This window comes from Cynocephalus volans, chromosome 18, assembly GCF_027409185.1.
Source record: "Cynocephalus volans isolate mCynVol1 chromosome 18, mCynVol1.pri, whole genome shotgun sequence".
NCBI lineage: Eukaryota > Metazoa > Chordata > Mammalia > Dermoptera > Cynocephalidae > Cynocephalus > Cynocephalus volans.
Window position 1 is genome coordinate 17,112,889 of NC_084477.1, and position 26,529 is coordinate 17,139,417.

Here is a 26,529-nt window from a genome sequence, read left to right on the forward strand (position 1 = left end):
GACATGCAGGGAGATCTCTGGGGAGAGACACGGGCGGGGACTGGGCTGTGGTGACAATGGGAGGGGGCACGCCAGCCGCGGACAGGGCTCTGCAGATGTGAGAGTCAGCTCTGCCTTTGTCCTTCTGTCCGAGCCGTGCTGCGTCACCCCAGGTCACATAGCATGCAGCACGCTGAGCAGGCTGTGGCCAGAGGCATGGAAACCTGGGGGGACACGTCACCTCACACGACATGCCCGCCTCAGTCCTGTCTCCTCTTGGCCCCCGCGGCCTCCTTACATGTTTTCTGACCCAGAAACTGCTCCACAAAGGCTTCCTTTGTATGAAATCTTGAGTTTGGTGTGGTCATGTCCTCTCCAGATGAAGCAGTGACAAACATTTTGGGGTAGTAGATAAATGCCAAATGGTGTGCAGGACACATGCTGCAGGAAAGCGGGGGTGGGCTGCAGGGGGTCCTTTGTGGGACTGGGGGCACCAGAGGGGACAGGGCAGGATTGTTGATGTCATGGTGCAGAGCTGCGAGGGAGGAAAGGGATCCTGACACAGATCCATGGGCAAGAAGGCTGGAGGCTCAGCACGACATTCGGGGTTCCCAGCTGTCTTCTGACGAGGACACCGGGCTGGAGAGGGGCGCCGAGCTGTAGTAGAACCCAGATTACTAAGGAGCTAACCCTTTGGGGCGTGGGCAGAGTAGACATAACATTGTATATCTGAGCCCCTTGCCCATTACGAGGGCCACCTGAAAAAATAGCAGAGACTGCATGGTGGGAAAGGTGGTGGAGCTCTGGAAAGAGCAGGCTTTGGAGGTCAGGAGGCCAGAGGCCGGAGGTCAGGAGCTTGTTACTTACCGTGTTCCTCAGTCTCCCCGGTTGCGCACACTCCCGCTCTGATCCTGCATTTGCCTCCTTATTCCACACTATGTTGCATGGCCCAGTTCCATCACACTTCCCAGCTCTTCATGTGATCAGTGTCGCTTCCCCCCAGCCTGTGACCACTGACGCTGGCCACAATCAGGAAGATAGTTTAGCTGGTGGCGATATTCTGCTGAGGGACGATGGTTTGCCGCGTGCCTGCGCTTCTTACAAGCTTCTTACAGTGTCCATGCGTGTCCCCATCGGTCATGTCAGGAGCTGTGACTGTGGGCTTCGTAGTATTTCATAAGCCATAGCTGCTGCCTCACTTATTTGTGGAAGGAAGTTTTTAGAAAAGTGAAGTTTAGCTGAACTTTAAAGTTCAAAACACAGTGTAAATTATTGAGGTAAAATTTCTAAAAAATTATTAGCACAATTTAACTCTTTCTTGATGGCTTGAGGTTATAATTGTAGACGCCCATCTTTATTCTTTGCTGTAAGATAGTGATGAAGCTGCTGAGACCCTTAGCCTTCCTGTCACTAAAGGTTCCCTGTCATCTTTTAGTTCTTATGCTGTTGACGATGTGCTTTTCTAGAATAGTCATTCTTTTTTATTGTCTGTTTCTGATCTGTGGTGGTGGGTTTGCAAAAGAGATGGGTAGGTCAAGTAGGTGTCAAGAAAGTCCTAAAAAGTCACTGTCAGCTTTGGGACATCAATGTTAGCCTCTCCTGGGTCTGCTGTACTCTCGAGCGTTGAGGTTACTGGACAAGCGAGTTGTCACTGCTCGTTTACCCTCTGGTAGCATTCCAGTCTGGGTGTGACGTTGGCATTGCAGGCTTCAGTACGCGCTGCAGCAGCGTACCGCGCTCCCCCCTGCGATCATCTTACCCTGTTCTAAATTTTCTTTTAGGTACGCAATAACTGTTTGGTATTTTGATGCAGATGAGAGAGCACGAGCTAAAGTAAAATACCTAACAGGTAAACTTGCTTGGGGCTGCGCGGTACACGGGACAAAGGGACAAAGACACCTGCGGTTGGGTGGTACTTCAGCACCATGAGCACTTGCCCTTTGTTTTTGCAGAGTCCTTATCTCTCAAGTCATCTTCATTGTTATCTTTAACTGACACCATTGTCCAAAGATCAGCAAAGTTTGAGGGAAAGAAGTCTGCATATATTATTTGAATACAAGGGAGTTTTTCCATGATTATCCTTTTCAGTCCCGGCTACTTGACTCTTACTTGACTCTTAGTAACCAGGGCCGTCTGGCTTCTGATCACTCTCCTTTAGCAGGGAGTTAATGTCCTTCCCTTTGGAAACATACATGCTGTGAAGAATCCCCCAGGTCTCCCATGTTGACCGTGGACATGAAAACAATTAATACAAAGGAGATGGATGAAATGCTACAGTCAGTGAATGAGACAGGCGTGCAGATCCCGCTCGTGCTGACGGCGGCCACGGCCATGGCCACACGCGTGCACCGAGCCTGTGTCAGCCCCGCCCCGCTCACGGGCTCTCTCCCGAGCAGGGCCTCAGCGTCCCGGCTGAGGGACCACCGACTTGACTTGTCTTTTCTTTAGCCCTCCCTTGTGTCTCCAAAAGCCCACTCAGCGCTCACATTCCTGGACAGCTGTGTTTCCATGAGCCATTGATAATCCCTCTCCAACTTTCTATAGAAATAAAACAATTGAATGTTCATGCATTTTTTCACGTATTTCTAAAGCCACGATTTGTGGCAGAAGCCCAGTAGTGTGCTTTCAGTGACACTGAATACTGTCCTGTTTTAAAGTGATACTGATTGCTTTTAAAATAGAAAGGAGACAAAGTTATTAACTCTGTGTAGAGAATGGTTTTCCCTTTGCATTCATCGTGGCAGAATGCTCAGGGGAGCCTTGGGAAGTCCGGGTGAGATGGTTTTCAGATGGTGTTTGCAGAGTTGAAATATTGTCCACATTGGTAGGAATTCAGTGGGGAGCAGTAGCAGAAGCTCTGGTACTTAATGAATTAATGAAAGTTTCTTTTCTTTCTTTCTTTCTTTCTTTCTTTCTTTTTTTTTAACCTTGCAGGTGAAAAAGGAGTGAGGGTTGAACTCAACAAACCTTCTGACTCGATCAGTAAAGACGTCTTGTAGAGCCTCCCATCCAGCAATACCCCACTCACCGACAATAATTGTTGGCACTGTTTGTTAACTTGTGAATACAAATAAGCGGGATAATTAATGGGAAAGAAAAATAGACAACCCGTTGGCATTTTAATAAGGAACCAGAAGCAACTTTTCTGTGTTGCACCAAACGGAAGATCCCGACTGCTGTGACTGTGCTGCACGGTCGACCCCCCATCTGTGATCGCTCACGGGAGGAAGCTACGCTGTCCATTGGAAGTGGTTTTCACATCTGGACGTGAAATAAGTGCCCTATGTAGAATTTTGTCCTTCTCATGTTTTGCCAGATCTGTCATCTAGCTGAGTTCATTTTATCTCTCCTTTTTTTTATATCAAGTTTGAGATTTGGTAATTTTTGTATGATTAGGTACAATTTATCAAAACTGAATTGAGAAAAAAATTACAGTATTATTCCTCAAAATAACATCAATCTATTTTTGTAAGCCTCTTCATACTATTAAATTTTGCCCTCAAAGACTTCTTATAATGATTGTTGCCAGCGACTGATGATTAATTTTCTTTATACTCAAAGTAAGAAAAGGAGCACTTTAATTGCCAACTGAAAAATCAGATTATTTTGTAGTCCTGTCTTACACTAGTTTGAACTCGTAAAGATTGCTGCTGTAGTTTTTTTGACATTGTAATAATGAGACTTAACAGTAAAAGTCACCATTGACTACCAGTAACTTTTAGTTCATGTTCTGCAAGATAAAAATACACTGTAAGAAGGGTTTATCTTTTAGGTTAAATTTTTTTAAAAATTAAAGCGACTGGCACTAAATGAACTTGAGATTATCCTCTGACTCAAGTTCCTAAGATAAAGGGCTTTCTTACACTTTCAGGTGCATCCTTTCCATGTAGACGATAACATCCCATTTCTAAGACTTTTCCTTTTGCTTCTCAAACTGATTGTCCTTCCAAATTTGCTTTTGTGCTTTCTTTCTAATACTGTGGTCCTCCCGATGTGCCGACCGGACCTGGCTTCTGTTAAAGAGTATCAGTGGAGGGTCCGTATCCACCGAGACCGAAATGTGGTGTCACAGAGTGAACGCGGTGACCCTCAGACATCTTCTGAAGCGTTCCCCAAACGCCGTGCTGGCCACCTCATCAGCACTGAAAAATGTCTGTTTAGCTTAGGAAAACAAACCCCCAAAAAGTGAAAATTTTATTTTTATGTTTCATGGGTTTTCTTTTAGAATAAGAGGGAATTATTACAAAATCGCACACGGCCTCCCAGACTTCTGTTTAGAGAGTGAACTGGGATGGACGTCTTAGGCTTCACTGCCCTCGCTCTCCAGCAAAACCCAAAGGGCCGTGTCTGTATTTTCCGTGAATCGTGGGTGTAAAGACCTTGCCCACTTAGGTTTCCTATCTCTGTCCTTGATCTTTGCCAAAATGTGATTATACGGAAATACTTCTGTATATTTCAACTTACGAGAGTTCTACCGTCTATATAGTGTGTGTTCAGTTAGACCTTTTCTATGGAAAGCTCAGTAATTTTTATTAAAAGATTGCTATTGTTCATGTAAAACATGAAAGAAAATTGTTTAGTGAAGCTGACGGTGCAGACTTAGGTGGGGATTAAATATCTGGTGTTGTGATGTCACCGAGGAGAACTTGCAGGAGGAAGCGATGGCTGGTTGTTTTCCTTGCCCCTGTTATTTTGTTCCACCGACCCTCCCTCGATCCAGATGATAACGTGACATCCCTACAGTAAGTGCCTCTGCCAGCCGGGCCGGGAGTGCAGGCTGTCGCTGCCATCTGGTCTACCGTGCGGTGCACTGCCTTGGACCGCAGCTCAAAAGCACCATCATTTTTAGGGTTCATAGAAACTGTTTTACGTTGATGGGAGGTTTGTTTGATTATCCAGATAGACAGCAACAGCCTTTTAATTTGGGGGCCCCTGCTGTCATTCAAATGTGTACCTCCGCAGTCGTACAAAGTGTCAGATTCCGCTGTCTGGGTTGTGCTTGCCAGAGAGGTCAGAAATTGTATATTTTTTGGAAAAGTTTATATACTTTCTTGGAGACCATTGTGAAAAGATCAAGAAATCAGGATAAGCATTTCTTTAATATCCATTTAAAATCTACTCATTTCATGTTAGTGGGACCGTTAACTTGTCACCAAGCAGGACTCTTTTTAAAACAAAATTTAGAACTATTTGTGGCCTATATGTGTTTAATCCTGGTTAAAGATAAAGCTTCATAATGCTGTTTTTATTCAACACATTAACCAGCTGTAAAACACAGACCTTTATCAATAGCAGGCAAGGAATTTCAGGATTCATATACAGATAGAGTATAAAGTCATGTAATTTGAAAAGCATTGTTTCGTTATGAAAGAGCTCTCGAGTTGCTTGTAAAGCTAATCTAATTAAAAAGATGTATAAATGTTCTTGAAAAATGATGGTTATTTCAGCTGTCTTTTTTTTTTTTTTTAATCCATTATTATCCATTGGCTTTCTAAACGGGCGCTTTCATCAGGTGATGTGCTTTTCTGTCACACATCTCTGGCTCAGTTAGTCCAGGACATTTGGTGTTGCTTTTTGTAGATGATAATGGGGGAGAGAAAGAACAGCAAACAAAGTCCAACAGTCTTCGAAACATCCTGGGGGTCATAGGACTGTCCGTGGGGTCCATGAGCTCTGTTTGGAGTCTCAATATTTGAATTCTTGCCGTTTTGATAGGATTTTAAAAACCGTCTTAACACTCATAGCCGATCTCAGTAGCAAAAGGAAGGGTGTTAGGCATTTATCTCTGATCGTCCTGGGTGTCCTACTGTGCATGTACAAGGAAGCTTAATTCGTGTGATCATACACTGAAATATAAGAGCTCTTGTAACATGAGATCAATCTGTACGTTCATGTATCTCTTATTTAAAATTTTTTTAATGTGGCATTTTTGTTATTTTCCAGCCTATCTAAGGGCGTTTGGAGGATTGCACTGAAATGGGGACATAACCAGGTGGACTGAAGGGAGGGCCCATGAGTTAGAGACAAAGACTAGTTAAATTAGGTAGTGCGATAAAAAGCACAGACAGAACTGACAAGTCTCTGTTTAGTCCTGACTCAGCCACTTAATTGTGTCACACTCAGCGATTTTTATCTGAAATTAAGCACAATATCTCCAAACTTAAGGAGTTGTATGAAACCTAAGTGGAATGCAGTATGCCCGGCACCTAACGGAGCCTGAGCTAAGCAGGCCTTTGACAGGTGCCATTCTTTGTCCTTTCACAGTGTGACGAGAGAAAATTGGGTTAATGAACTTTGAAGAGCTGACAATTTTTACCACCTGTAAATGTTAATCCTTTGGAAGAGTGTGTGAGTTTTTCTTATCAACGATAGGTCTTCATAGCTTGGATTTAAATTAAATCACAGGTGCAAGGCACTTTGTCAGATTATTTCCCCAGGTGCACGTGGTCCAGGAAAGCTTTATTTTGGGTGTAGAATGCAATGGTATCTATTTATATCCTGTGTCTGACAGTATAATTGTACGTTGGATATTTTTTTTTTCAATTAGTTTATAACCATTCGGAAGTAAACATCCAGTATCCATTGCTTCAAGGATAATTTTTTGGCTTTCTAAGGTCCTGAACACGTCCCCCAGATTCTGTTTTTGGTGTTAATGCAGATTCTTCATGATCACTAGCGAACACGGCCTGTGGGAGGTCTAAAGCATATGGCCTGCACTAGAAAGTTTCCTAGGTAGAGCACACTTACTTACACACGAGCCACTTCCCAACCCAGGGAGAGCCGTCGGCTGCAGGGAGCTGACGCTCCTTTTATTGAATGGATAATTTTTGCTGTGCACAAGATGTCATGGGGTCAGAGTGTCATTGGATAAGGTCTTTCCTTCACTGACATTAGGATTTTTCTGCCAAAATGACTATATTCCTGTGGTGTTCTACAAAATGCATTTACACTTTTGTTTGTCAGAACTTACAAAGCAGACAGTAAATTCTACCTGCATTTGTAATTAAAGGATCAGGGGAGTGGCTTGCTTACAGCCACGTGGCTGGTCGTGGCAGAGCTGGGACTGAACGTGGGTTTTCCTTTCCTTGTCTAATTTTAAGCAGCTAAATCACCTTGTTCTAGGAGGGTTGTTAAGAAAAATAGTCCCTTGTGTTCTACCCTGAGAAAACAAGCTTCAGCTCTGATTTGAAGTAATTTGGGGTATTTGCCCCGTTGGTGCTAAATGATGTAATTCATCGCTGCATCATGATTTTTCGGTATGAAGCATGATCCACCGACTTCCCCGCGCGCGCAGTGGGGAGGCAGGTCTGGCCAGCACCATCCGTGCCACGTGGACACAGGCACGTTTCCACCCCGTGTCCTCCTCATGCCACTGTGCTCTGCGATCAGGTCAATCGCTGGTGTTTCTGGTGTGACCAGGCCAGTGGAAGCCGGGACACGCAGTAATCCACGATGACTTTCTCCCACAACTTACTTTTCCCCTAACGCCTTGCTTTTTCTCTTCTTCCCTGTGGCTTCTGACTTGCACCCTTCTGCACCGGGTGCCTCTCTGCCTGGTGCCCAGCTGTCGTCGTGGGACCTCCCTTCACCTTTGTTCTGACGTTCCCTCCCCCACCCTCCGTGCTGGGTCTCCTGTGTCCCGGACCCCACAGCTGCGTCTGTCCTGGTGTGCCACCTCCTGCTTTTCGTGGCGCTTGCCCTGCAGGGCTTCCTGCAGAAGGTCGTGGGCGGTAAATTCTCTGGGACCCGTCTTTGTTTTGCCATCACACTTGATCGGTAACTTAGCTGAGTGTAGGATGCTGGTTCAGGTTCAAGTGTGTGGGTGCTGAGAAACTGAAGCCATTCTCACGGCTCATCCTTTCTGTGTCATCTCTAATCTGCTTTTTCTCTGCGGAAGCTCGTGGAATATTCTCATCCCCAGGCCTTCATCTTTACAGTGTGCTTTAGCGTGTGCCGGGCACACACATGCAAACCGTGAAGTCATGCCCTCTCACTTTGGGACATTTTCTCTGGTTATTTCACTAATTATTTCCCCTCTGCACACTCTGTCCTCTCTGGCGGGTGCTGCTTCTGTGCAGACAGTGCATCTGCTGGTTTGAACCTGTCATTTCCTTTTCTAGCTGCTGTGTTTCTGTCTTTACTTGGGGGACACCCTTTTCCAGTTCTTCCAGTGAGTGTTTCATGTCTGCTCTCAGCTTCTTCATTTTCAAGAGCTTTTTTTGTTCTCTAATTTTTAAAAAGTATAGGACCGGCCCGTGGCTCACTTGGGAGAGCGTGGTGCTGACAACGCCAACTTCAAGGGTTAAGATCCCCTTACCCGGTCATCTTTTAAAAATAAATAGTAAACAACAATCTGTTCTTTTTAGGGGATGCAGTATTGAACCTTTTTTTCTCTTTCGTGTTGGATGTTTTCCTCAAACATCTGGCACTTCTTGCTTGTGTGTTTGTAATTAAGAGGGAGGCACTTGGGTTTCTGGTTTTCCAGGGACTGTCGGCTGCTGCCTGAATCCATGTCATCATCTTCTAAAATCCAAAGAGAGCGAGCAGTCACCTGCCCCCCCGTGCCTGCAGCGTCACTGAGACACAGGAAAGACCTCAGCTCACGTGCAGGCAGAGAAATAAGCACCTGAGATTGCTTAAGGGTCTAGAGCCAGTGTCTGAACCCATGGGAGGGCAGAGCGTCAGGTGTGAGCCATGTGGCCAAGGCCATGGGGTCCTGGCAGTGGCCGTCCTCAGAAAAGAATCAGGGACCCCCCGTGAGCGGTGGAAATGGTGATAAATCCAACATCGACACGTCAGAGCACTGGCCGTGGGCCCCACGGGAGGAAGAATCAAGAGCGTTCACGAGATAGAAGGTGGCCAGTGGCCGTTTACGGGAAAGGTTCCATTTCTGGGCGAGGGACAGATTTCTCTCAGAGGCTTGAAAGTAAGTGAAAGACAGAGGCAGGGTCCTGTGGGGGGAGATGGAATTCACAGAATCAGGAGAGACTCCAACCCCTGTCACCTCCCTTGCCACCAGAGCAGTGGCTGCTCTGAGCACCCTGCGGCTCACTGTGCGGCAGAACCGAGGACCTCTGCCAGCCACACAACCCTTGCCCTGCCCGCAGAGCGCCACCTGTTCCTGCAAGTAGAGAGTAAAACCTTTCAAAATGAGCAGGAAAAGGGACACAACATCACTCGTAGCTGACTGAAAATTCTTAACCCTAAGGCAGAAAACGAATAATGCTCAGTCTGAAATAAATAGGGCTCTGCAGAAATAATTAATACCCTAAGTTGGAAATGCAAAATCTCAGAACACGGCTGGTTAGGTCACTTGGTTAGAGTGTGGTGCTGACAACACCAGAGTCAAGGGTTTGGATCCCCACCGCAGCCAGCCGCCACACATAAATAAAACAAAAACTCAGAACGAACACCAACTAAAAGAAACCCTCAGGAAGTTGAGAAACAAGGGTTGATGTAACTCAGCAAAGAAATTGAAAAAGACAGGCTGGCCAGTTGGCTCGAGCTGGAGCACAGTGCTACGACACCAAGGTCAAAGGGTTCAAAGGGTTCAGATCCCCGTACTGGCCAGTCACCAAAAACCAAAAATTGAAAAAGACAAAGTTATCTCAAGGTGCTCAAGGAAGATAGATTCTAGTGGAAATACAATGAAGGGCATTGGCGGGGGGGAGCAAGCAGCTGGGAGAACATAGACAGTCACAGAGGGTTGGAAGGAAGGATGGACACACGGATGCACGTGCATATGCCTCGTGACACGCTTACACAGTGAGATCCCACGTAGCACTGAGACTGCACAGTCTGCAGGTGCAATGACCTGGACGACTCACGTTGTGTGGAGAAGCCGGACTCTGCCCTCCACAGTGGATCCCGTGCAGGTGGCTGGTCGAATGTTCGGTGTTGACTGCACCTGAGCAAGTAAACGTGGGTCCCTCTTGCTTTATAAATGAAATGATTTGTGTGTGTCTATGTCTCTGTGTATACACAAGTTTATATTTCATCTATTGCATTACTTCAAATAAAAATCCTACAGAGAATGTTTTGTAAAACAGAAGACAAATACCCTCCCCTGTCAATCCAGATGTTCATATATTTAATTTGCAAGGGATATTTATAACCTGGGAATGAGTTGGATCTTAAGAGTATTCTTGCTTGAAAATACACCTAAACTTTGATTCTTCAGAGAAGTATGGAGAAGAGTCAGTGTTTTTTGCAAAGGTGCATGACCACAGAACCTGAGAAACGCCTAGACAGCAACACTCTAAAAGGTACCTGTGTGTGTGCGTTATCGGACCTCTGCAGTAGGGCCAAAGGACGTAACATGTCCTAGGAGGCTTTCAGACCAAGTTCATGAACAGTAGAAAAGCACAGGTTTTGCCTTGTCTGGAATAATTCCTGTTGAGCACGGCTCTGCCACATCTGGGTACCGGTTTGTTGCGTTGGGGGATTGTTAGGCTAGTACAGGGTGCAAGGTGAAGGGCTTGAAAACACGTTTAGGGAGGTTCCGGTGCCCAGAGGGTCGGTCCGTGTTGTCTGAACAAGCACACAGTGTCGGCCTGCTGTGTCCCCTCGCAGGACTGCAACCACAACCTCTTTCTGTTCCCTGAGCCCCACCTGGCAGTCCGTGTCCCTGTTGTCTGCAGGTTTCTTAGGCATGTGCCTTTGCTGTGCCTGGAGTTCACTCACCGGGAGCGCCGCCTGGTGTCCAGGGAGCGAACGGCAGGTCTGGGGGCAGCATTAGCCCCAGCACCGAAGCCACAAGCAAGCTGCTCCCTTCTGCACTGCGGTGTGTGGCGCAGTGACCTCAGCAGTGACAAGGTTCCAGAACAGCTAGGAAGATCCTGAGGTCCTTTCATTTCAAAAGGCAGTTGATGAACCGTGTAATCATACAACTCCCAACACTGATGCAAAGCTGGAGCTGATCTCATCGCCTCTTTTTCTGCTACTTCCAGCCCCCTAGTCACTTCAGCCCGTGATAATCGTCACGTTAGCTTCACGTCATCCGGCAAACATGCCCATAGTCAGCAGCCACGACACATGAACACTGACAGAAGGAAACCACTGGGAAGGGTAAGTACCAGGATCAGGGCAGCCTAAGCATTTCATCACCAGCTGCTTCACCCTGTCATCGCAACTTCACTTCGAAATCCTACAAGCTCTGGAGAAAATGTCATCTCAGAGCCTTGGGACAGTGGACACTATGAGTTTTCTGTCATGGTGTTTTCCCATCGACCTTAGAATTTCCAGTTAGGATATGCATTTACAGTCTACAAAAGCGAAACAAAGCTTTCTACTTAGAGTTAGTATTGCTAGGTAATGAGTAACCCGGACTTTAAAAACACTGAGTTTTTACAGAAATAGAGTCTACACCCCATCTCCCCACAACAAGGAGTAACAGCATTTAAAGGTTGAACCAGGTGCTGAGAACACCAAGGTCAGGGGTTGGGATCCCCTTACCAGGCAGCTGCCGAAAACCAAAAAGGTTGAACCAGAATGACCAGCTCTGCTATTAAGGTAGGAAGTTTGCTTAAAAGAGAAAAGTCTAAACAAAAAAACCCCAGAAAACTATTCCTTTGATATGAACGACTTGGATTTAGGGGGGTAACAATTCATAGCGTGCAAATTTCCTCAAAATTAACACAGATGAAGCAACGGCTTAATTTCAAGTTAATTTCCATTTTCTTGCCTGCGAACAGCTATCTCCGTCTTCCCCTAGAACCTGACCCAGGGCCTGTCTTTCCCGCCTGCGTGTTTCTCAACCCCCGCTTCCCCTGTCCCTGTCCTGCCCTTCGTCCTCCTGCCTACGCTGCCCCCAGAGCCCATCAAAAACACTTTTCAACATGTCCTTGACTGGCTCATAAACCTTTCCCAGCCCGCATCAACAGACACTTTCAAGCACTACATGAACTGGACAAGAAGTGGAGAACTCGGGCCGGCCCGTGGCTCACTCGGGAGAGTGCGGTGCTGATAACACCAAGGCCCCAGGTTCGGATCCCATATACGATGGCTGGTTCGCTCACTGGCTGAGCGTGGTGCTGACCACACCAAGTCAAGGGTTAAGATCCCCTTACCGGTCATCTTTAAAAAAAAAAAAAAAAAAAAAAAAAAAAGGAGAACTAGACATGGTCCCTGCCCACCCACTACTCACCTGTCCCCTCCACGGTCCTCTGCCTGCTCGGCTGTGCCTGTCCCCTCTGCAGTCCTCTGCCTGCTCGGCTGTGCCTGTCCCCTCTGCAGTCCTCTCCCTGCTCGGCTGTGCCTGTCCCCTCTGTGATCCTCTCCCTCACCACCCGCCCTTCATGTTTGACTCTCTTCCTGTTCTACGTGGAACAGCGTGTAAGTCCCCATTAGAATGTGCCAGCCCATTCCATGCCTTCGTGTTTTCTTCTCTTGGCAAAGCCCATTCCTCCCTGTTTTAACCAGGCTACTCAGCTCATCCTAGAAGACTCTACTTGGATGTTTCCTCCAAGAAACATTCCCTAAGTCCTGGCTGGGCTCACTGTCCTTCCTGAAGGTTTTCCCCAGCACCTGGCAGAAGCCCTGTCCCAGCACATCCCACACTTTGTCGAGACTAGTGTGCTTTTGTCTCACTCCCCAAAGAGGCTGTAGAGCTCCTCGAAGACAGGGACATCTTTTCACTTCATAGCCCCAGAACTTTGTGCAGTTTTGGCTTTGCCCATAACTGGTTAGAGTGACTTAGGGAAAATGATCCTCTATGAAAGCATAACTGCATATGCTCAACAAAACACACATTTACAGCTATTTATCTATAAATATTTATTAACCACTTTCTAACATCATGCTTTGAGAAATACTAAAACGTGAACATTCAACCAGACAAGCTAAAATGAAAAAGACTCATAACAGTGTTAAAAATCCTCAGCCACTGGAACTCTGGCGGTGCTGCCAGGAGCGTAGCTGGCCGTCCTCACCAAAGCCAGACGTCACCATCTCCTAAAGCTAAAAGCCAGACGTGAGCATGGCCCGTGACCTAGCAGTCCATTCCCGGGTTCATACCTGACAGAAGAAAGAATGTTCTCAGTAGCATTATTCATAAAAGCCTCACACTGGAAATATTTCAGATGTCTATGAGTATTCGAATGGATGAAAAAATTCTGGTACATTTAGTAAATAGTACAGAGCAATGAAAAGGAACTTCTGCTGCACATGGCAACAAAGACACTGATTTATGAAGTTCAAAACCAGGCTAACGTGTGTTGAGGTGAGAACAGTGGTGACCTCTGGGGGTGGTGGGGTGGTGGGTGCTGACGCAGCAGCATCCTGAAGAAGCCTTCCAGGCAATGGAGACGTTCTCTGGATATGGGTAGGAGCCACACAGGTGAATGCTACGTCAAAGTTTACTCAGCTGCACACTTAAGATCTGTGCCCCTTACCCTGTACGAGTCATCCTGCAACAACGTTAAGGAAAAAGCAAGCTTGTGAACAGCTGAGGTCTGGGGAATCTGCCAGCAGGCCGGAGGTGCAGCATGAGACAAAAATAAATTGGGAGAAGGGTCTCCGTCCCTTTGCTGTAACATGCAAGATAATGTCTTTAAAAAGAAATCTATTTTCTTAAGTGCACGAGTGGTATTCCTTTTACTGTCATGGCTTCTACTTTGGATTAAGGTTCCTAACACTGTTTCCAGATAATGTTCCACCGTCATGTAAACTGAGCAACTTTGCGACGTCACACAATACCGATTACTTATCTGCACTGAGTTTCTGCCACTCACTCTGCTGAATTTTGAGGAAACAGCTAAACTCAGTATAAACCTGGCCTGCAGAAGTACAGTGGCTCTTTGACGCCAGTAATACTCCGAAAGAAATTTAATTACTTCACTTCAGTCCTTGTCTACTTTAACCTAAAACCTGCTACCTTTCAGTAAAGATGAAGCAGAGAAATAAAACTCTTTAAAATATAGAAAAGGTATTTCCTGTTAAGATTCTGCAAAAATAACAAAAAACCCACAGAAAAAAAAACTTGAATACCCTAAAATAACTAATATACTTAATATACTTAGTATTACATTTGGATTTTCCGTATGTCTGACACTGGGAAGTTAGTATCAGTTCAGGGAGTGAGTTTTGATATTATTAATAAAAAAATATTCCATTTGACCAAATACCTGACAGGACTCCTCACAGGAATATTTTGAGGAGAGTACACAAATGACAAGATGAACAGATTTAAACCCCTTTAAGAGCAGGAAACAGCAAAAGTCTCTGAAAATTCCACACATATTCAGGCAGAACAAACTCTGGGCTACAGCACGTCAGGCAAGAGTGAAAAAGCACCCTGAGACATGAGACGTTTTTGAGCGGCTGACACGGCACAGCAGTGGGGGACACGGGTGGCATGTGAGATTCCGTCCTGCCTCAGAGACCGTTTCAGCTGTTGACTTTGATGACACCACGTTCAAGGCACCAGTCCAGGTGCTCATTAATGTGAGACTTGGGAACTTCGCTCTGACAGACCGGACACCTGACCAGTTTACTGGGACGGGGTGGGCTGCAGGGCTGCTGGGCAGGACGTGCACTGCACTGGGGGCCATCACTGCCACTCTGTATTTGCTCTTTCTCGATAAAAAAATTGTCAAGAACAGTCTTGTCCTCTAGCCTGGGCCGTTTACTTGGGAGTTTACCCTCAGCCCCACCCTTGTTCTGGGATGTGGTCAAAGATGTCAATTCTGCTGCTTTTAGGGAATTCCTCAGGGATGTCTTAGAAGATGTAGCCCTTCTCTGAGAACTAGAAGCGACTGAACTTTTAGCGACATCACTAGCTGCTAAGCTTTTCACTGGAGAGCTGCCCACACTTTGGAGAGCCTTCTGGTTGGCAGCCGACACTCTAGGAAAGTAGTTGCTTAGAACATTCTGGTGACTGGCATTAGGAACAGGTGAGGCTGGATGCCAAGTTTTTTTACTCGAACCATTCTGTTCAAATTTCACCTCAATTTTAGAATTAGGTCTTAGGGCATTTGCTGAATGGTCCCGACTTAAAAGATCTTGGGTTTTATTAGTGGCGTGTGAGGTGATCAGTCTCCCAGATGAAGATGAACTGCTGGTTTCTCTTAGGACGTGCCCTTTCCCACTAAAAGGGGTCCACGGCTGTTTGTCTGCAAAAGAAGCAGATAAGATTTTCTCTCAATTCAAAATGAATGAACAAATATTAAGCTAAGAGGTAATTTTCTTTAAATGAAGAAACAGTATTTTATTCTAACTTGGATTAACATTAACAATTTCCTATCCATGGGAGGACAGTCTTCAAAGTGAGAGCTCCGGCACTGAGAGAACATAAAGGTAAAAAAAATTCTCTCCTATGTAAAGAAACCTATCAAGCCAGAGACCAATAACAAAACAAAATCTACCGCCTCATTCTTACCTTTCCTCTTACAAATATGAGGACAGTCTCTCCACATCAATTCCTCCATAGCTCCCTGACTTACTGAGCATCTCAGATTTACATATAAATATAAATACAGCTTATGTCCCTGGGTCCCACTACATCAACTCAACAGCCTCAGGAATGCGGTGACCCACGCGAAAGGAGGTCGCTGTGCCCCGCACAGGAAAGGGGTAAAGGGTGAAGGTGGGTGCCGTGAGCACGTGTCGCACCCTGCCTTTCTGCCAGCGCACACACGTACATCAACAGGGTCACCTGGACAGAATTCAGCTGGTAGGAGCGGTGCTGGCAGGACTCACATCCGGGCACTGTTGTCTGAATCACCGTTTTTATTCTGACAGTCCTTCTGCCTCTGTTTCCCAGTAACTCAGTGAGTCAAGATGGGGAAGGGCTTTAACTCGCGTGTTATCAGCGGAAACTCACTCACTTCAGGGTCAAGTACAGTGTATTTTCCTACCATCATTTCATGGACAATGGGATTTTTTTCTTAATTCCACACTGGAAAACCACACACTAGAAACAACCCTTAAGCTCACGCCAATGCCAGTTCTCTAGAGGTCAGCACCGCCTTGTCGCTGCAGCACTAATCACGGGACCGCCGCACGCGTGCAGGTACCTTGATTCTCCACTGCTGATAACGGGGCTGCTCCCGGCCTCGTCTTTCCTTTGCCCTTCTTTGAGTAGTTCTCTGGCTCCTTAATTTTGATGTAGGTACCTCCACAGGTTTTCTGGTGCTCGGGCCACCAGAAGTCGTGAGCAGAAGGTGCCCTGTTGGTGGCACGCTTGACATAGCCGTAGTAGGGTGGTTTGTGCTGGCATGGCCCATTGCAGCGCCACCAGTGTCGCCGGTACTGGTCCACCTCATCATGGAAAGTGTGGTACACCTGGTCAAGAGAGGACTTCTGGCACTCAGACAGCAGGTTAATTTTTTTTTTTTTACAACATTATTCTTATATAATCAACAATACTGCACATAAGTTAAAAATTTTAAGAAAATATATAAGCAGCTTTTAAAAAAATACTTTTCGTTTCCCAGACCTTTCTGAGAAGTTCTATTTTGGGAAAAACTGCAGCCATATTTAGTCTCTGTTCAAAAGACCATTTTAATGGGAAACAGCAGTGGTTAATGCTTCCTAAATGTATAAGAGACAGAAACATGTAAGATTAGAAAGCAAAAAAAGTTAAAAAACCTCTATGAATGCTAAGTTTCAGAAACCAAATTTTAAAGCGATCAAAAATTAGGACAAAGATTTTGTATAACACCATAACAAGAACCATTCCCACTGCTACACTGAAATTTTCCCTGTAACGACACCGAGGGGTTCTGAAGGACTAAACCATTCCCTGTGAATGCCTGACCCTAACGCCACGAGCGTGTGACCAATGGAGCCTCTGCTGAGCCCCTCCACATGCTCGAAGCTCTTTGCTCACGTCTCCGTGATAAGCCTGGTGGGTAACACTTTATCTGTTTGTCTGTGTGTTTCTCTTCCCAGACTGAGAAGTTCTCTTGGACTCAGGTGTTTTCATTTTTGGGTCCCCACTGGCTAACTCAGTGCTTGGCACAGGGAAGCTGCTTAGTGAAGTATTTGTGATTGAGTGAAATGTGTCATTCATTAAGTCAAATGAAATTCTCTGTAACTGTGCAGGACGCTTTTCACCCTGTGGATGAAAACTTACTTAGAAACTAAGCAGGAGACACATAAAGGAAAAGTTCTGACTGACAAGAGGGTGGCCCTGCCAGCACTGTGGCACCGAGCCTTGCAGTGTGCACTCAAAAGTCACTGTCCTTAAATTACTCTGTACACCATCGTCCGTCTTCTTAGGGGAACATTATTATTTGTATAAGAATAAGGGGCATCTGTGACTTTGTTTTTTACCAAGGACATTTAACTTTCTACTATATTCCCCTCGGGAAGCATGCTAAGCTTTCTATAACTCTATAGACAGCTTTATTCTATCTCTCCACCTAAGCAAAGCATTTCTATTTGTCAAGCATACAAACAATGCACATTATATTAGACACAGAAAGAACGGAAGGATGTAGGTTTTGGGCAAAGAAGTCTGTGAAACTCTGCCCTCTACTGTGTTCAGAGCTCTCCACTTAATAATTCACTAGCAAATAAGACAGAGAATTGGATTTGTTTTGCTTTCAATTCCTGTAACTCCTACAGCCTGGGAATGTGACTGAACAACAGTCACTAAAGTAAACTTTCTCTCCAGTGAGAAAAGAGATACCCTGTGGAGTTCGTTATAACAGGATGTAACCTGCAAAAGCAAGGGGTGTTCACTCTGTAAAACCTCTCCTAAATAAAAACACAGACATCCCAGACGAAAGAATCTGTCCTCTTCCACTGAACAATGGGCAGACACCCTTGCTTTGCCTAAAGTGTAATTTCTGGTGAAGTGACTAAAATCCTTTCATACCAGCAACTCCCTAATTCCCTCGCTAGTCTGGATTTGATGTCTGATTTTTTTTTTTTTTTAAAGATGACCGGTAAGGGGACCTTAACCCTTCCTTGACTTGGTGTTGTCAGCACCACGCTCAGCCAGTGAGCAAACCGGACATCCCTATATGGGATCCGAACCGTGGCCTTGGTGTTATCAGCACCGCACTCTCCTGAGTGAGCCACGGGCCAGCCCTATGTCTGATTTTTTAAATTTAATTTATCTATTTCTGGTGGCTGGCTGGTGTGGGCATCCGAACCCTTGACCTTGGTGTTACAACACTGCGCTCTAACTAACTGAGTCTGGCCAGCCCATCTGACTTTTTTTTAAATGTAAGCCACTTTCCTAATGTTGAAGTTACTCTACATCCGACAGGTCATCAGACAATGAAAACCGATCGGTAGAAAGAACAGTGAACAGTGAGCATTTTCCATTTTACATCAGACTGGCCTTTGTTGCCTTTTAGAGGAAAGAAATGCCCAAACATACGAAGGAATTTAATCTGTGTAGGAATTAATGTTCTATTCGGTTCAATCCAATTCAGCATTTGTCCCGCCTGTGTGAAGGCGCTACGTGATGCATCGTATACATGTGTAGTAAAGAGAGGAAGAGCCTGCTGTATGCAGAGCTCTGAAGGTAGAATAAGAGATTGTGAAAGGTTAAAGATCCGCTCAGAGGATTCAAAGCAGGGAGAAGCCTCACTCATGGGCAGATGAAGGGCATTCAGACCTGGGAGCGCACTTCAGGGAGGGTGTGCGAGGAGAGGGAGGCAGCAGAAAGTTGAGGTGAACAGGAACACGGGACACAGCAGGGACGTGGGAGGTAAGAAAAAAGGAACCATAAGGTTATTTAACAAAGTGAATTACTTAGTGCTCAAACTGTGCTAAAATGTTTTGCATGTGTTTTCTCCTTAATCTTCCTCCTCACAAGGATCCAACAGGTTGGTACGGTCGTCACCCCACTGGCCATGGGAGTGAAGCGAGGCCCAGAGGAGGGAGGCAGGTCACACAGCTGACACTCGGTGGGGCCTGGGTCTGAGCAGTCTGATGTCTCGTGCTTTTTTTTAAGCCCAGTCACCACCACTTCCTGCAACACTACGCAGAGACATCAATCAAAGACGACCGATGATGGCAGTGACAGACAAACTGGCAGCAGATGGTGCTGTGCATTGAATGACAGCCCCCCAAACACACTGAAGCTTAACGTGTCCCCTAAAGGCCCACCTATTGGAAGCCCGGTCCCCACTGTGACAGTGTTAAGAGGGTGGGAAATCCTACTATGGTCTTTAGAAGGTGGGGCCTTGGGGAGGTGATTGGATTGTGGCGACTGCACCCTCGTGAATGGGTTGACCCATTCTTGGAATAATGGGTGTGGCTCTGAGGGCTTTAAAAGGAGAGTGACTGAGGAGTTCTCTCTCTCTGCTCTGCCATTCTGCCATGAGAGACCCCTGCACTGCTGCAAAACTACCAAAGAAGACCCTCACCAGCTGTGTCCCCTGGACTGTGGACTTCCCAGCCTCTGAAACTGTAAGCAATAAATTTCGTTTTCTTATAAACTACCCAGTTTCAGGTATTTTGACATAAGCAACAGCAATGGACTAATACAGATGGGTTGAAGAAGGAAACTACAACAAGAAAACAGAGTTAAGACGACCTTGTAAGAGTCCGGAAGAGCAGCATTGCAGGCCTGAGTTAACTATGCATAATACGTGGACCCAGAAGAGGTCAGAGGCCTCAGGGACACTGCCGTCCCTGCTGCTGTCCCGCTGTGTGGTCCTGGAGAAGCCAGAGAGCCTCTGCTCTAGGCCTTATGTTCCCTGCTGAAAATCCATCCTCACAGATAATATGTTTCTACCTAGTTGTCTATTTTTTAATTAAATCTCAGACGTACAGAATAAGTAACTATCAAATGTCATAAGTGCGTGGCTTTACACACCGTTATGTTGGCTCCAGTCAGGCGGTTGATGCGATACATGTGTTTACAGAACTCTGGACCGTGCCCTTCCCGGTCCTTGTCATTGTTAGTGACAAATAGATATGCGTGTATCATTTCATGCAAGAGGGTCTGAAACAGAAAATAATCAAATTAATACGTTACGGCGCTTTTCAAAATAAAAATGCATTTTCTGACTCTACTGGGGTCTTAACCTTCTCTGAGTCACGTGCTTCTTTCAGAGACTGAAAAAGTCATGAACCACCTCTCCGGGAAAACCATGTCAGCATAGTCACAAAACTGCACCTGTATCAGCAGCAAGCGGGCGAAGGTCATGGAGTTCATAGGACAGTAAGTGACCCACGAACTTGAAAATATGCTCAACCCCATTTATAAAAAGAAATGCAAATTAATACTACAGTAGGGTACTACTTCTTGCTTATCAAGGTGTGAGAATCTCCTAAAGTTTGTCACCGTTAGTAGATCTAAGGGAAAATGTCCCCATGTGCTGCTGGTGAGAGTGCAGAAAGCTGCGGCTGCCGTGGGGAGGGGGTCCGGCGCATCTACCGGGACTGCAGACGTTCACCCTGTGAGCCTGAGACGCGGGCAGCAGCACAGGTCACGTGCACAAGCCGTGCCCACTGTGGCACTGCTTACACTGACAAAAGACTGGACGTAACTCACATGTTTAGCCATATGGAATTCTATGCAGCCATGAAAAGAATGCAGCAGATCTCTATGAAATGGTTCAGAAAAGGCTACAGAGTGTATTATTTTAATGAGAAAGACAGAAGAGTGTACATAGCATTTTGTGAGAAATATGTCATGTGGTGGGGAGGGGAATAAAACTGCATGCATATATATATATATATATTTTTTTTTTTTTTTGCCAAAAAAACAACAAAATAATAAAAAATGAATCATAGTTTCTATAGTAGGTGGGGAGTTCAGGATAGAGAGGGAGAGATGGAGAACAAGATGTTTTTGTATACAGTAGCTCTCTATAGTTTTGGGGTTCTGAATCATGTAAATTTTAAAACAAAAATAAAACCTACTGTTCACACCAAAGGTGCAGAAGTTTATGTACAAAATTAACAAAAGCATTTAAGGTTGCTGGGTTTTTCTGTCCTAGAAAATAATACTTTTTAAAAAGTGAAAATCATAAAGATCAAACGCATACCTTCTTCATAATCCTCCATAATTTTTAAAGAATTTCTGCCAGAAGAACTAGACTGGCATTAATGAATTATAATTAACAAATTATAAAATTACGCTGAACAGAAAAAAGGGAGAATCAAACATTTTAACTTGGTCTTTATGAAAATGTCCCTTTTAAATTGATCAACTGTATCCCTTAAAAGGAACTTTATTTTTCAAGTAAATACCCCTCTATTCAGACGACTCAAATGCAAGTGCCATTCTGCATTTCAAAAGTTTCTCAGCATTCTAAAAGAATGATAAATAACTATTCCCACAAAGGAGAAACAAATTTAGGTTCCTGATTTTTGGATCAATTTAATTAAACATTAAACACACCTTAAAAATGGTACATGGCACCATATGAAACATTTCTATTTTCACTTATCTACCATTTTCCACATTTAGGCTAGAGTCAAGGGTCTGCACCACGTGGTCCCAGCACACCTGCTTCCCGTTACTGTTCTATCTGCTCAAAAGCAACAGCTTCTGGTCCTGAATATGCCACAGGTTTCCTGACCCCACTTTTGTCCACATTACTCCACTTCTTCTACCAAGAGCAGCCTCCTCCACTGTCTCTACTTGTCAAGAATCCAACCTGTCCCTTAAGGCTCCCCTCACCCCGTTTTACAAGGCAGCAGCCATGGGGCCGAGTGGTAGAGGGGACAGAAGGAGAGCCTTAGAGTCAGACACGCCAGAACCTAAACCACGATCTGTTCTCAACTATGCACAGTTACGACTTGCTCCTGGTCCCTAATTCTGCAGGGCTGTGGTCATGGCTAGTTAATCCAGTCCAAGCCTGGCACACAGTAGGTGCTGGGGAGCCGTGATGGTAGTGGTAACAGAATCCACCTTTAGGAAATTTTTTTTGACCTCGCCAACTAGACAGTCTCATCAGGATTTGGTTTACTTGAAATACAGACCAGAGTCTGATCCCTCCTCCTGTCCTTGCTCCTGGATTTGAGACTGTAACTCTCGCCAACAGGAAACGCTCACTTGACGCCATCACCACGTATTTCCTGTTCTGTCAACCACTACTTTTTAAACTCGTTCATGTGTTTATTTAATCATTTATGCCATGCACATTCATTAAGCTACTCTTCCAGTTAGGGCTCCTTGTTGGGCTGACATGGTTAATCATATCGTTCAGGGTTTTTTGTTTTATGTATACGAATTTTTTCTGCTTATTCACTGAGTTACTAAGAGGGCTGTGTTAGCATCTACAACTATGTACATTATTTCTGCTTCTGCTAACTTATGCTTCATAAAATTTATACCTATGTTATTATTTTTAGGGTTGTTATATGTTTTTGTTTAGCAAATTATTTTTTTGTCATAAAAACATCCCACTTTTTTTCTAGTAAAACATCTTCTCTTTAAGTCTGTAGACTGATACTAAGATAGCCATAATAACTTTCTGTTTTTAAGTGTTTGGATTATCTGTTTTTCCATCCATCCTGTTAAAGTTAACATACAAGGAGAATTCAAAAAGTTTGTGGAAAAATGGAATTAAAAAATAAAAATATAAAATATAAACTTTATTTCTCAATATAAGCTCCATCAAGTTCAAGACACTTTGAAAGCAATACAGGGAATCATGTCAGCCAAGTCTTTTTCACATTATTAACTGAAGAAAAAATGGGTGCCTAATAACTTTCCATCAAAAGTCTTGCAAAATTGCCCTTATTTGATGAGAGGAATGAGCAGGAGCATTGTTGAGGTGGAGAAACATTCTCTGGTGAAGGTTTCCCAGGTATTTTTCTGCTAAAGCTTTGGCTTTCTCAAAGCACTCTCATAAGAAGCAGGTGTTATCACTCTTTGGCCCTCCAGAAAGTCAACAAGCAAAATGCCTTCAGCTTTCCAGAGAACTGTTGCCATGACCTTTTCACCTGACCGGTCTGCTTTTCCTTTGACTGGACCACTTCCACCTCTTGGTAACAACAGTTTTTTGGACTGTGCTTTGTCTTCAGGATTGCACTGGTAAAGCCATGTTTCACCTCCTGTTACAATTCTTCCAAGAAATGCTTCAGAATCTTGATCCCACTTGTTTAAAATTTCTATTGAACTGGAACCCCCTCCCACAACCAGGCACACAGCACCAGTGCCTCGGGGCCCACCCAGGGAACCAAGGCATGGAGAAGGGGACTGGACCCCCATCCCACAACCTGGCATACCATGCCAGCACCTCAGTGCCTGCCTGGGAACCTGAGGTATGGATCCGGGGACCGGATACTCCTCTCAACCAGGCACACTGCCAGCACCACAGAGCATGCCAAAAACATCACTTCCATGTGGGTGGCCCACCACAGCCACCACAATAACCACGGCTGCCATGAAAGCAGCTAGACGCCACACCACCACACAGATGGTCCACCAGCCACTGGAGTGCATTGACACAAGGAGAGTCACCAGCAGAGATAAAGAAAAGAACAGGATGTCTCTCTCCACAAACCCCATTTCAGAGTGACAGAAGCATTTGCTCTATGATAATTTGGGGGGACCTGACCACACCTCTCAGCATTGGACAGATCATCTAGGCAACAAATCAACAGAGTAACCATTACTCTTCCAGAAGAAGAGAAGAAATTTAGGGTGATTAGAGGGGGGAGGGGGAGAGAATGGACAAGGGGCATAAAGAATAATTACGATTTGTAACAGTATATATGCTAATATTGATTTGATCAACATATCTCAATGTTGAACCCCCAAAATATGTATAATCAATTTTGATTCAATAAAAATTTTAAAAATAAAACAAACAAACAAATAAATAAAATTTCCATCGAAAGCTCTGCTCTTGTCTGCAGCTGATCTGGGTGAAAAGTTTGGGTCCCCATTAAGCAGAAAATTTGTTCAACTGCAATTTTTCCATTAAAATTGCGTAAGCTGAGCCAACTGAGATGTCTATAGCGTTGGCAATTGTTTCTGCTGTTAACTGTCTGCCTTCTTCAATTAGGGCACAAACAAGATTAATTTTTCCTCGCAAACTGACGTGGACGGTCTGCCACTGTGGCATCACCTGGTCACTTCCTAAAACAAATTATCCATTTATAAACCGATTTCTTTGGGGCACTGTCCCCACAAACTTTTACTAAAACATCAATGATTTCACCATTCTTCCACCCAAGCTTTACCATCAATTTGGTGTTTGTTCTTGCTTCAACTTTAGCAAAATTCATGTTGCCCTAACAGGGGCTCTTTTCAAACTGATGTCTTACCCTTCTTAGTGCCTCAAACTAGATCCTGTTCACACATGTTGTAACGAGTTAGTATGAGCTTATTGTGGTGCAAAAAATTTTGGAATCCATGCATCGTTTTTTCACAATATGCATTTTCCATGAAATTTTTGAAGACCCCTCATATGTGTCTTTACTGTAAACATGTCTCTTTTAATCTAGTATGTTATATTCCATGTCTTTAATTGGAGTGTTCAGTCCACTTACCTGTAATATAATTACTGCTGTTGTGCTCACGCCTACCTTTCTTTTTATGTATGTCATCTGGGCTTTGTTCTTTAACTTTCTCTTTTATTAATCAAGTATTTCTACTGTACCATTTCATCTTCAGTAGCTACTTACTTCTTTAAAAGTCGTGTAAAACACACATAAAATTTACCATCATAACCACACTTCAATAGTGTTAAGTATATTCCTGTGGCTGTGAAACCCATTACCTTTTACCATCCTTTAGAGCAGCATCCCTCATATTTCCAAGCATGTTTTAACATATTTCTCACCCTGTGCTCTTGTGTGCAGATTTTTCAAGTGACATAATTGGGGCAGAACAAGTCACAGTTAATGCATCTTGGGGAATTTCAGGCAGTAAGCTGGGAGGTCCTGCTGCTCTGTCTTGCTAGCAGGAGTGACCACCAGCTCTAGACATGAAGTGTGCCCTCACGCTGGTTTGTGCTGCCAGCTCAGCTAGGTGTCCTGAAAGACAGCAGTGTGACTGTCACACAGAGGAGGATCAAAATTTGTTTATCTCAACAGGACGACTTGGATGCTACGTTTTTCTCTGCTTCTAAATATGTAACTTAAGCCAGTTTCTTAATCTCTCTGAACCTTAATTTCCTCTTTTATAAAAAAGAAAATATCAACACACACTGAACATAAATGGGGCTCTTTTAAAGACTGAGTGAAATAATATCCCTGAAAGCCTTTCTTTACTATGAAGCACTATAAAAGTATAAGGTATTTCTTATCATTTGCCCCCCAATTCAAATTTATACTGAGGAAGAAGCGATTTTTTAACGCATAGACTAATTCCAACAGTCTAAGTCAATGGTAGGGGCTGGTAAATTACTGAGTTAAGAATCAGACTTATGCAAAGAATACCTCTACGAGATCCTTCCTCGGTCTCAACTTCAACAGGGGTTCGCTGAGCCGGATGGAGCACATTCCACCCCTCCCTTCATAGCTGCACATCCCAGCACACCTGGAAAACAACCGCCCCCCAAACGTGTTACCTTTACAAACATGCGCACAAGGGAGAGACACGAGAGCAAATCCTCACCCATTCTTGGGCTCTGCAGAGGATTCCACTGGCCCCGTGGCCTTTTTAAAGTGGACCCTCCTGCTTAGCAGACTCCTGCACTTCACCCCAGCCAGGCTGCAACAGCTCAGGGACGACCGTCCTGTTCTGCTACCCTCAGTCCCCCCAACAAGCTGTCATCCGTCCGCGGTGGTCAGCAAGCAGACCTCCAGGGCGCATCTCCAAGATGACAACGGAAGCCCCCCGGAGGAACCCTAACCTTCCAACACGACTGCACGCCCCGTCCTCATCCGTTTTGCACCAATTCGAGAACCAGCACGGAGTGGACTCTGACTTCACGCCGGCGTCTCTTAAACCCAGTGTGCAGAGCAGGGGGGATCCCTGAGGCATCGCCGGAGACCCCCGGAGGCGGGAAGCGCCCCTACTCGGCGTCCCCGCGCCCTCCGCCCGTCGCGGGGCAGGTGTGGCGGCCGCTCCCGGGCCCCAGGCACCGCCCGGGTGGAGTCGGGCCCGCAGCGCCCCGTCCTCCCGGCGCCGCGGCGATACTCACAGGGTCATCCGCGCGCTCCACTTCACCTCCACGGCCCCCAGCTGCCCCCAGAAGAACTGGTCGTCGAACTGCACGAACAGGGCCTGCAGGTCCGGGGTGGGGTCCACCAGCTCCCAGGAAGCGTCCACCAGCGACGGCGGCGGCGGGGGCGCGCGGTCGCGCTCGGCGGCCTTCCGGTCCCACTCCTCCTGCAGCCGCAGCGCCAGCACCAGGTCCTCCTCCATTGAGCCGCCCGACGACGCCGAGATCCCGGGGCGGGACAGGGAGGTCAGCATGGCACCTCCGAGGCCCAGGAAGGGGTCCGGACGAGGGCGGCCGCCTTCTCGCGGCGCCGCTAACGCCAAGCCCCGCCGAGACGCCGGGCGCACGCGCAGTATCGCGTTACCGTGTCACGCCCGCGCGTCTCTTCCGCGCTGGCTCCTCTGGCGCACGCGCGCCACGCCGCCGGCGTTGCTGCGCAGGCGCGATGCGCGACAGTGGCGTTTCTGCGCAGGCGCGGCGGGCGACGCCGCGGCCCCGCGCAGGCGCGGTGGGCTCG

At 45.8% G+C, this 26,529-nt stretch overlaps 2 protein-coding genes across 3 annotated transcripts in view; one reads left to right on the forward strand and one right to left on the reverse strand.

Moving 5' to 3' along the window:
* EGLN1 (egl-9 family hypoxia inducible factor 1) overlaps positions 1–5,414 on the forward strand; it is a 47,234-nt gene extending 41,820 nt beyond the window's left edge. The window contains exons 4-5 of the mRNA XM_063082694.1: positions 1,761–1,828; positions 2,914–5,414. Coding sequence (XP_062938764.1) covers positions 1,761–1,828; positions 2,914–2,978 — 133 coding nt within the window. The 3' untranslated portion in view covers positions 2,979–5,414. The remainder of the gene's footprint in view (positions 1–1,760; positions 1,829–2,913) is intronic.
* Positions 5,415–12,766: 7,352 nt separating this feature from the next.
* On the reverse strand, positions 12,767–26,345 carry SPRTN (SprT-like N-terminal domain). 2 transcript variants are annotated; one of them, XM_063082767.1, is made up of 5 exons: positions 25,992–26,345; positions 25,285–25,384; positions 19,757–19,885; positions 15,993–16,260; positions 12,767–15,089 (listed from the first exon to the last, which is right to left on the reverse strand). In XM_063082767.1, exons 1-5 carry the CDS (start codon positions 26,264–26,266, stop codon positions 14,365–14,367), a joined length of 1,497 nt encoding a protein of 498 aa, XP_062938837.1. In that variant the 5' UTR covers positions 26,267–26,345; the 3' UTR covers positions 12,767–14,364. The 2 variants fall into 2 exon arrangements, with proteins under 2 accessions (XP_062938837.1, XP_062938838.1); XM_063082768.1 differs by lacking the exon at positions 19,757–19,885.
* Positions 26,346–26,529: the final 184 nt, after the last annotated feature.

Bases quoted from the DNA above. Each gene is read 5' to 3' on its own strand.
- SPRTN (XM_063082767.1), bottom strand. From the start codon at position 26,266: ATGCTGACCTCCCTGTCCCGCCCCGGGATCTCGGCGTCGTCGGGCGGC. The intron at 25,385-25,991 runs GTGAGTATCGCC...GTTGTTTTCCAG, and splicing joins TGGAGCGCGCGGATGACCCT to GTGTGCTGGGATGTGCAGCT. The intron at 15,090-15,992 runs GTACCTGCACGC...CTTCTTTTGCAG, and splicing joins ATCAGCAGTGGAGAATCAAG to ACAAACAGCCGTGGACCCCT.